Source organism: Tinamus guttatus, unplaced genomic scaffold (assembly GCF_059628265.1).
Source record: "Tinamus guttatus ecotype Peru unplaced genomic scaffold, ASM5962826v1 Tinamus_guttatus_pri_ptg001614l, whole genome shotgun sequence".
Lineage (NCBI taxonomy): Eukaryota > Metazoa > Chordata > Aves > Tinamiformes > Tinamidae > Tinamus > Tinamus guttatus.
This window is the reverse complement of record NW_028290148.1, coordinates 24,188-34,374: the sequence shown is the minus strand read 5'-3', so window position 1 is coordinate 34,374 and position 10,187 is coordinate 24,188. Positions and strand designations below refer to the sequence as shown.

General features: G+C 61.5%; 1 protein-coding gene across 1 annotated transcript in view; it reads left to right on the top strand.

The window, feature by feature from the left end:
* Positions 1-2,152: 2,152 nt before the first annotated feature.
* LOC104565928 (uncharacterized) overlaps positions 2,153-10,187 on the top strand; it is a gene marked incomplete at its 3' end in the record, with an annotated part of 28,960 nt that continues 20,925 nt past the window's right edge. Inside the window, 3 exon segments of the mRNA XM_088539374.1 lie at positions 2,153-2,186; positions 2,476-2,550; positions 4,718-6,078. Coding sequence (XP_088395500.1) covers positions 2,153-2,186; positions 2,476-2,550; positions 4,718-6,078 — 1,470 coding nt within the window.

The window sequence follows — 10,187 nt, the reverse complement described above, 5'->3', positions numbered from 1 at the left end:
TGCCAGCGTGGGAAGCGCCAGGTAAAAAAAAAACGGGAAAGGGAATTTTGGGGGGGGGGGGGGGGCGTCGCGCCCCTTTGCGGCCCCGTTTGGGGACATCGGGACCCCCCCCGTCGTGTCCCCCCCCCAACCTCGTGTCGGGGGGTCCGGGGGGGGCATCGGCCTCTGCCCCCCCCCCCCCCGCATCCCGATCCTGGATTCCTCCCGCATCCGGCTCCCGCCAGGATCCCCCATCCCGCATCCAGTCCCCCCATATCCATCCCTGCATCCCCCTGGGATCCCCCCCACATCCCTCCGGGATCCCCCCGGGATCCCCCCCACATCCCTCCGGGATCCCCCCGGGATCCCCCCCACATCCCTCTGGGATCCCCCATATCCATCCCCCCCACATCCGTCCCCACATTCCCCAGGGATTTCCCCCACATCCCCCCGGGATCCCCCCAGGATCCTTCCCACATCCCCCTGGGATCCCCCCACATCCCTCTGGGATCCCCCATATCCATCCCCCCCACATCCGTCCCCACATCCCCCTGGGATCCTCCACATCCATCCCCTCATCCCGCCGGGATTCCCCACATCCATCCCCCCCACATCCATCCCCACATCCCCCTGGGATCCCCCGTATCCATCCCCCCCACATCCATCCCCACATTCCCCAGGGATTTCCCCCACATCCCCCCGGGATCCCCCGCATCCATCCCTGCATCCCCCAGGATCCTTCCCACATCCCCCTGGGATCCCCCCCACATCCCCCTGGGATCCCCCATATCCATCCCCCCCACATCCATCCCCACATTCCCCAGGGATTTCCCCCACATCCCCCCGGGATCCCCCCAGGATCCTTCCCACATCCCCCTGGGATCCCCCCACATCCCTCCGGGATCCCCCATATCCATCCCCCCCACATCCATCCCCACATCCCCCTGGGATCCCCCCAGGATCCTTCCCACATCCCCCCGGGATCCCCCCCACATCCCTCCGGGATCCCCCGTATCCATCCCCCCCACATCCATCCCCACATTCCCCAGGGATTTCCCCCCACATCCTGCCGGGATCCCCCGCATCCATCCCTGCATCCCCCAGGATCCTTCCCACATCCCCCTGGGATCCCCCACATCCATCCCCGCATCCCCCCCGGATCCCTCCGGAATCCCCCACATCCATCCCTGCATCCCCCCAGAATCCCCCCCACATCCCCCCGGGATCCCCCATATCCATCCCCCCCACATCCATCCCCACATCCCCCTGGGATCCCCCCAGGATCCTTCCCACATCCCCCCGGGATCCCCCCCACATCCCTCTGGGATCCCCCATATCCATCCCCCCCACATCCATCCCCACATCCCCCTGGGATCCCCCCAGGATCCTTCCCACATCCCCCCGGGATCCCCCCCACATCCCTCCGGGATCCCCCGTATCCATCCCCCCCACATCCATCCCCACATTCCCCAGGGATTCCCCCCACATCCTGCCGGGATCCCCCGCATCCATCCCTGCATCCCCCAGGATCCTTCCCACATCCCCCTGGGATCCCCCACATCCATCCCATCCCCGCATCCCCCCCGGATCCCTCCGGAATCCCCCACATCCATCCCTGAATCCCCCCTACATCCCCCTGGGATCCCCCCGGGATCCCCCCCACATCCCCCCGGGATCCCCCATATCCATCCCCCCCACATCCATCCCCGCATCCCCCCCGGATCCCTCCGGAATCCCCCACATCCATCCCTGAATCCCCCCAGAATCCCCCCCACATCCCCCCGGGATCCCCCACATCCATCCCTGTATCCCCCCAGGATTCCCCATATCCATCCGCCCCACATCCATCCCCACATCCCCCTGGGATTTCCCCCGGATCCCCCCGGGATCCCCCCCACATCCCCCCAATCCCTCCCATCTCCTCCTGTGTCTTCCCCCTTGGAATTCCCTCCCAATCCCCCCTACATCCCATCCCCTCATCCCCCTCCTGGCTCTGCTTTGGGGTGAAAAACGCCCTCGAAACACCCCAAAATGCCCCAAAATACCCCAAAATACCCCAAACGTCCCAAAACGTCCCAAAACATCCCAAAACACCCCAAAACCCCCCATCTTGCAGGGCCCGGAGCGGCTCGGAGGCGCCGGCACGCGCGCGACCCTGGATTCCCGGGACGAGATGCAGGAAAACTACGAGAACGTCATCTCGCTGGGTGAGGATTCCCGAATTCCCGGCGGGATCCGCCCCGTTCCAGCACGTTGTTTTGGGGGGAAAAGGCCCCAAACGGTTAATTCGGGAATCAGCGATCCGTAGGGGGACGTCGGAGCCGCTCGGATGGGGCTGGGGATCCAGGTGGCTCCGGTGCCAAGTGGGATCCATGGGATCGTTGCCCTCTTTGGTGCCCCGTGCTGCCCCATCCCGCTCCAAGGCCGGATCGGCTCCGGAAGGATCCGCTCCGGGAATAGCGGGCGAGCGCTCATCCCGCTCCGTGTATCCCGCAGCCGAGGAGATCGCCATCAGCTGGCCCCGGATCACGGCCTTCGCCGAGTCGCACCGCCGGAGGGGAATGGTGGCCGGTGAGCGGAATGGGAATGGGAATGGGGGGCGGAATTCCGGCCGGCTCCAGGTCCCAACGTATCCCAAAGAGGCAGCCGGGAGCAGGCGCTGAGGCTTGGAGATGGGGATGGCCATGGGAATGGCCATGGAGATGGCAATGGGATGAGGATGGAGACGGGGATGACCATGGGAATGGGGATGACTATGGGGATGGGGATGGAGATGGGATGAGGATGGAGATGGGGATGGCCGTGGGAATGGGGATGGAGATGGCAATGGGATGGGGATGGAGATGGGGATGACCATGGGAATGGGGATGACCATGGGGATGGGGATGGAGATGGGATGAGGATGGAGATGGGGATGGCCGTGGGAATGGGGATGGAGATGGCCAAGGAGATGGAGATGGCAATGGGATGGGGATGGAGATGGTCAAGAAGATGGGGATGGCCATGGGAATGGGGATGGAGATGGGGATGGCCATGGGAACTGGGATGACCATGAGGATGGGGATGGAGATGGGATGAGGATGGAGATGGGGATGGCCGTGGGAATGGGGATGGCCGTGGGAATGGGGATGGAGATGGCCAAGGAGATGGAGATGGCAATGGGATGGGGATGGAGATGGCCAAGGAGATGGGGATGGTCATGGGAATGGGATGGCCATGGGAATGGGGATGGAGATGGGATGAGGATGGAGATGGGGATGGCCGTGGGAATGGGGATGGAGATGGCCAAGGAGATGGAGATGGCCATGGGAATGGGGATGGAGATGGCCATGGGAATGGGATGGCCATGGGAATGGGGATGGAGATGGCCAAGGAGATGGAGATGGCAATGGGATGGGGATGGAGATGGCCATGGGAATGGAGATGACAATGGGAATGGAGATGACCATGGAGATGGCAATGGAATGAGGATGGGGATGGGGATGGCCATGGGAATGATGATGATGACCCTGGGATCCCCCATATCCATGCCCATATCCATATCCCACCATACCCTGGGGATGGTGATGGGCAACGGGATGAGGATGGAGATGAGGATGGCCATGGGAATGGGAATGGCCATGGGAATGGAGAGGGCCTTGGCCACGAGGACGGGGATGGGTGTGAAGATGCCGATGAAGATGGTAATGGGAGAGGGAGATGAGGAGGAGGAGGGTGGTGATGGCAACAGGAAGGCAATGGGGTGGAGATGATGGTGATGGAGATGGGGATGGGAAGGTGGTGGAGAGGACAATGAGGGTGGCGATGGCCGTGGTCATGGAGATGCGGATGGCAATGGCCATGGGGATGGAGGTGGTAAAGATGGTGGTGATGGGGCTGACGATGACGATGGGGCTGTTGATGATGATGGGGATGATGTTGGGGTTGATGACGATGGGAATGACAATGACGATGACGATGGGGCTGAAGATGTTGATAGGGATGATGGTGATGATGTCAATGGGGATGACGATGGCAATGGGGATGACAATGGGGTTGGGGAGGATGATGATGATGGCGATGGAGATGGGGATGACGATGGGGATGATGATGACGATGTCAAGGGGGATGACGATGTCAATGGAGGTGACGATGGGGTTGAGGATGACGATGGGGATGAGGATGACGACTTCAATGGGGATGACGATGGGGTTGAGGATGACGATGTCAATAGGGATGATGATATCAATGGGGATGACAATGTCAAGGGAGTTGAAGATGGGGTTGAGGATGACGATGGAGAGGAGGATGATGACTTCAATGGGGATGATGATGGGGTTGAGGATGACGATGTCGATGGGGATGACGATGGGGATGAGGATACTGATGGAGATGAGGATGATGATGTCAATGGAGGTGATGATGGGGTTGAGGATGACAATGGGGTTGAAGATGACGATGGGGATGATGATGACGACTTCAATGGGGATGATGATGATGACAATGTCAATGGGGATGACGATGTCAATGGGTATGGCGATGTCAATGGGGATGACGATGAGGTTGAGGATGATGATGTCAATGGGGATGACGATGGGGTTGAGGATGACGATGGGAATGAGGATGACGATGGGGATGATGATGATGACTTCAATGGGGATGACGATGAGGTTGAGGATGATGATGGGGATGACGATGCCGATGTCAATGAGGATGATGATGGGGATGCCGATGTCAATGCCGATGGCGCCGCCCGCAGATGAGGGCCCGCTGAGCGACACCGAGGAGGAGGAACCAGCACCGGGCGCCCCGGAGAAGCCGGAGACACCGGGACCGGCGCCGAGCAAGGCCAAGGGCACCGCGGAGGCCACCAAGGCCCCGGAGGGCCCCGGCAAAGCGGAGGCGCCGGCGCGGAAGGCGCCGGGCAAGCGGCAGAGCCGCGTGGGCTTCAAGAAGTTCCCGGCGCGGGCGCCCGGGCGCTGCCACGACTGCGCCAAGAACCCGGGGTTCGGGAAACGCCGCCGCGCCGAGGGCTTCCGCGCCGGCCCCCAGCGCCGGGCGCCGCGGCCGGGCCAGGGCGCCGAGGGCGGGAAGGGCTTCCCGGCGCCCGCGGGGCCGCTCCAGCCGCGGAAGGCGGCGGCGGAGGAGAAGCCGTTCCGGTGCGGCGAGTGCGGCAAGGGCTTCAACTGGAACTCGCACCTGGAGCGGCACCGGCGCATCCACACGGGCGAGAAGCCCTACACGTGCGGCGAGTGCGGCAAGAGCTTCAGCTGGAGCTCCCACCTGGAGCGGCACCGGCGCACGCACCGGCCGGCGCGCGCCGAGTGCGCCGAGTGCGCCAAGGCGCCGGCGGCGGCGCCGGAAAACGCCGGGAAACCCTATCGGTGCGGCGAGTGCGGCAAGGCCTTCGCGTGGAGCTCCCACTTGGATCGGCACCGGCGCATCCACTTGGGAGAGAAGCCGTTCCGGTGCGGCGAGTGCGGGAAGGGGTTTTCGCAGGGGTCGCATTTGGAGCGGCACCGGCGCGTGCATGGAGGGAAGCGTACGGGCGCATGCGGCGCGTGCGGCGCCGCGTGGGCGCCGGGGCGCGTGCGGCACGCGGCGACGCAGACGGGCGAGCGGCCCTACGCGTGCGGCGAGTGCGGCAAGAGCTTCGGGCGCAACGCGGCGCTGCTCAAGCACCGGCGGCTGCACTCGGGCGAGAAGCCGCACGCGTGCGGCGAGTGCGGCAAGCGCTTCGGCGTGCGCTCCAACCTGCTCAAGCACCAGCGCACGCACCTGGGCGACAAGCCCTACAAGTGCCCCGAGTGCGGCAAGGGCTTCATCCAGAAGTCGGACCTCACCAAGCACCGGCGCATGCACACGGGCGAGAAGCCCTACGAGTGCCCCCATTGCGGCAAGCGCTTCAGCGTGAGCTCCAACCTCATCAAGCACCGGCGCATCCACCTGGGCGAGAAGCCCTACGGCTGCGGCGAGTGCGGGAAGAGCTTCATCCAGCGCTCCGAGCTCACCATCCACCGGCGCGTGCACACGGGCGAGAAGCCCTACGAGTGCGGCCAGTGCGGCAAGCGCTTCAGCCGCAGCTCCCACCTCAACCGGCACCGGCGCACGCACGGGGCCGCCGGAGCCGCCGCCGGAGCCGCCGCCGGAGCCGCCGCGGGGCCCTTGGCGGGCGCCCCCCTGGAGCTGCCCTGGGCGCTCTCCTTCCCGGCTCGCGCCTTCCCGCACGGAGCCTTCGCGCCGGCCGCCGCCGCCGGGCCCTCCGTGGGCAACTAGGACGGGGCCGCCGCCATCCGGGCGCTCCGGACGCTTGGGATGCTCCGGACACTTGAGATGCTCCGGACACTTGAGGTGCTCTGAGCACTTGAGCTGCTCCAGACACTTGGGATGCTCCGGACGCTCGGGATGCTTCAGAAACTTGGGATGCTCCAGGCACTCAAGGTGCTCGGGACACTCGGGATGCTCCGGACACTTGAGGTGCTGTGAGCACTCGAGGTGCTCGCGATGCTCCAGACACTTGGGATGCTCCAAACACTTGGGATGCTCCGGACACTTGAGATGCTCCGGACACTTGAGATGCTCTGAGCACTTGAGCTGCTCCAAACACTCGGGATGCTCCGGACACTTGAGGTGCTCTGAGCACTTGAGGTGCTCCAGACACTTGGGATGCTCCAGGCACTCAAGGTGCTCGGGACACTCAGGATGCTCCAGACACTTGGGATGCTCCTCACACTCGAGGTGCTCCAGATACTCAAGATGCTCCGGATCCGGACACTCAAGATGCTCCGAACACTTAAGATGCTCCGGACACTCGGAGTGCTCCACACACTCAAGATGCTCTGGACACTCGGGATGCTCCAGACACTTGAGGTGCTCCAGGCACTCAGGATGCTCCAGACACTCGGGATGCTCCGGACAATCGGGATGCTCCGGATGCTTGGGATGCTCCAGACACTCAGGGTGCTCCAGGCACTCAAGGTGCTCGGGACACTCGGGATGCTCTGGGCACTCTGGATTCTCCGGACACTCGGGATGCTCCAGACACTCCGGTTGCTCTAGGTGCTACAAATACTGAGGATGCTCCGGGTGCTCCTGATGCTCCTGGTGCTTCCCATGCTCTGGATGCTCCAGGTGCTCCAGGTCCTCGGGATGCTCCCAATGTTCTGGATGCTCCAGGTGCTCCGGGTACTCCGGATGCTCCAGGTCCTCGGGATGCTCCCAATGTTCTGGATGCTCCAGGTGTTCCGGGTACTCCGGATGCTCCAGGTCCTCAGGATGCTCCGGGTACTCGGGATGCTCCATGTGCTCCACATGCCAAGGATGCTCCTGCTGCTCCCATCCATCCCTGCATCCCGGACACTTCCATTTCCCGGAAAACCAGCGGAGCATCTGGAGAGCTGCCACCACCGGGACACATGGGGAGGATCCAGGGAATCCCTGGAGCATCCCGAGCGGAGCCGGAGCATCCGCAGAGATTCCGGAGCGGCAGCTCCGGGTTTCCCGGCCCGGCTCCCACTGTTCCGAGCTGCTATTCCCAATCGGAAGCTGCTCCTTTCTTTTCCCTTGGCTTATTGGGAAGAAGGAATGGAAAACGCCGGCAAATCCCTGCGGATTCATTCCCGGCGCAGTTGGAGCCTTTCCGTGAATCTGCAGTGGGAATTTTCCCTTTTTAATGATTCCTACATCCCTCCCCTTCCCTTTTCCCGCTCTGGATCCGCTCCTGCTCCCGGCCGGAGGCGCCGGCTCCAAAGGGAAAGACTGGGATGCGGCGCCTCGGATTCCGGATGGGAATACACGGGAAAAAGGAAAAAAAGACACAAAAAAGAGGAAAAAATAATTTAAAAAAAAGGAAAAATACAAAATAATGTTAAAAAATCAAGGAACAACAAGGATCAAAGCAGGAAAAGCAGGAAGAAGTGGAAAAGAAGGAGAAATAAGGCTTGAAGAGCCTTTTTTTTTCCCTAAAGAAGATAAAAAATGGGAAAATGAGACTTTTTGCTTTAAAGGAATAAAAGGATGAAGTTGGGAACAGAGAAATCATGGAGAATCGGGAAAAGTTGGAAGGAAAAATGTGTTAAAAAGGGGGAGAAACATCCAAGGATTTTGCTTGGAGAAGGAGAAGTCGGAGCCGTGCGAAAGGAGACCAAAAATATCCCAAAAAAATGGGAAAATGGGAAAAAATGGGAAAATGGGAAAAAATGGGAAAATGGGAAAAAATGGAAAAAAAACTTGGAAATGGGAATGAAAGGGGTGATGTGGGAAGAGCCGGAGTCGGGAAGCGCCGCCGCATCCGTGCGGATCGGTCCTGGGATGTGAAAATCAAGGGGGGAATTAATGGGATGTGATGCCGGAGCGGGAGGAATTGGCTTGGGAAGGTGGAAAACTTGGCGGGAAGAGCAGCGGGAATCGTCCTGGGAATTGCGCAGCGTGTGGATTGCACCATGGATGTAACCACGGATTGCATTGGGAATTGCACTGGGAATCGCCCCGTGGATTGCAGCAGGAATCCTCATGGATTGCACCTGGAATTGCAGCAGGAATTCCCATGGATTGCACCAGGAATTGCACCGGGAATCACCCCAGGGATTGCCCCAGGAATTGCACCGGGAATCACCCATGGATTGCCCCAGGAATCCCCATGGATTGCCCCAGGAATTGCCCCAGGAATCCCCAAGGATGACAGCAGGAATTGCACCGGGAATCACCCATGGATTGCTCCAGGAATCCCCATGGATTGCCCCAGGAATTGCATGGGAATCCCCATGGACGGCAGCAGGAATTGCGGCTCCCACCGCAGATCCCACTGTGTCCCATTCATCCCGGCCATCCCATTCCCGCTCCGGACAATCCCTGGATCCCCACCAATCCCAAACGAAGGATTTGGACCAAATCAGCCCCAATCGGAACCACTGGAACCATCCGAGGGGGAAACGGGATGAAAAGGAGGATGTGGCGCCCTCGGGGCGGCAATTCCCGGAATTCCCAGTGTTTCCAAGCCGGAATCTCGGCTTTTCCGCGGTTTTTCTCCCACCTTTATTTTTTTTGTCCCTTTTTCTTTCTTTTTGGTGCATAGAAATAAATTAGTGTCCGAGTGACCCCCATTCCCGGCTGGAATCTGCTTTTCCCAGGGTAAAAACGGGCGGATTCTACATTTTTATTTGATCCTTTTCCCATTTTTTCGGCTTTCCGGATCCCAAAACTTTGGGCCATGCCGGGATCCCAATGGGATGATTCGCACTTGGGAGGGGGGAAAACAGGGAAAAATCCCTAAAAAATAAAACCCGGAACCGCCCCCTTTTCCCACAAACCTGCGCGCGGAGCCGGGAATGCGGCGGATTCGGGAAAAATGAAGGAAAAGGGGAGGAAAATTCCATTTTACTTGGGAAAATCCCGCGGGAGCCGCTCCGCGGCCGCTTCCGACCCGGCCGGTCTCATGGCGGCCGCCGCACTGCCGGCCCCTCCGGAAAACGCGGAAAAAAGGCGGGAAGGAGGGACCCAATGGGATAATTTAAAGGGAAAGGGGGAAAAATGGGAGCGGGGGCGACGCTTCCCGCTTCCAGCACCGGAATTGTAGGGAAAAGGGAAGGGAGGGGGGCAGGGGGCTGCCCCATCCCAAAAAACGTGGCATTCCTGCACATGGGAATGCCATAGGGAAGAGTGCGGCCCCGGGTCCTTTTCCCGGGAATGCCGCAGTGTCCAAGGCGGAAGCAGCCGCCACTTTTCCAGGCTCTTCCCGGGCCGGAGGCTCTGGAGAAGGAGGGATCCCGGAGCGGAGCCGGAGCCGATCCCGGCTCTTCCCGCCGCAATGAAGCGGCGGAGCCGGAGGCGCCTCTGGAAGCTCCGGAAGGCCATTCCCGACACCTCAGGTGGCTCCAGAAGGCCATTCCCGGCTCATCCGGCGCCTCCGGAGCCCATTCCCGGTGTCTCTGGGCGCTCTGGAAGGCCTTTCCCGGCACCTTCGTCAGCTCCAGAAGGCCATTCCGGCACATCCAGGGGCTCCAGAGCCCATTCCCGGCAGCTCCGGAAGGCCATTCCCGGCAGCTCCGGAAGGCCATTCCCGGCACATCCGGCGCCTCCGGAGCCCATTCCCGGTGTCTCTGGCGCTCCGGAGCCCATTCCCGGCACATCCGGCACCTCCAGAGCCCATTCCCGGTGTCTCCGGCGCTCCGGAAGGCCATTCCCAGCCCACCCGGCGCCTCCGGAGCCCATTCCCGGTGTCTCCGGCGCTC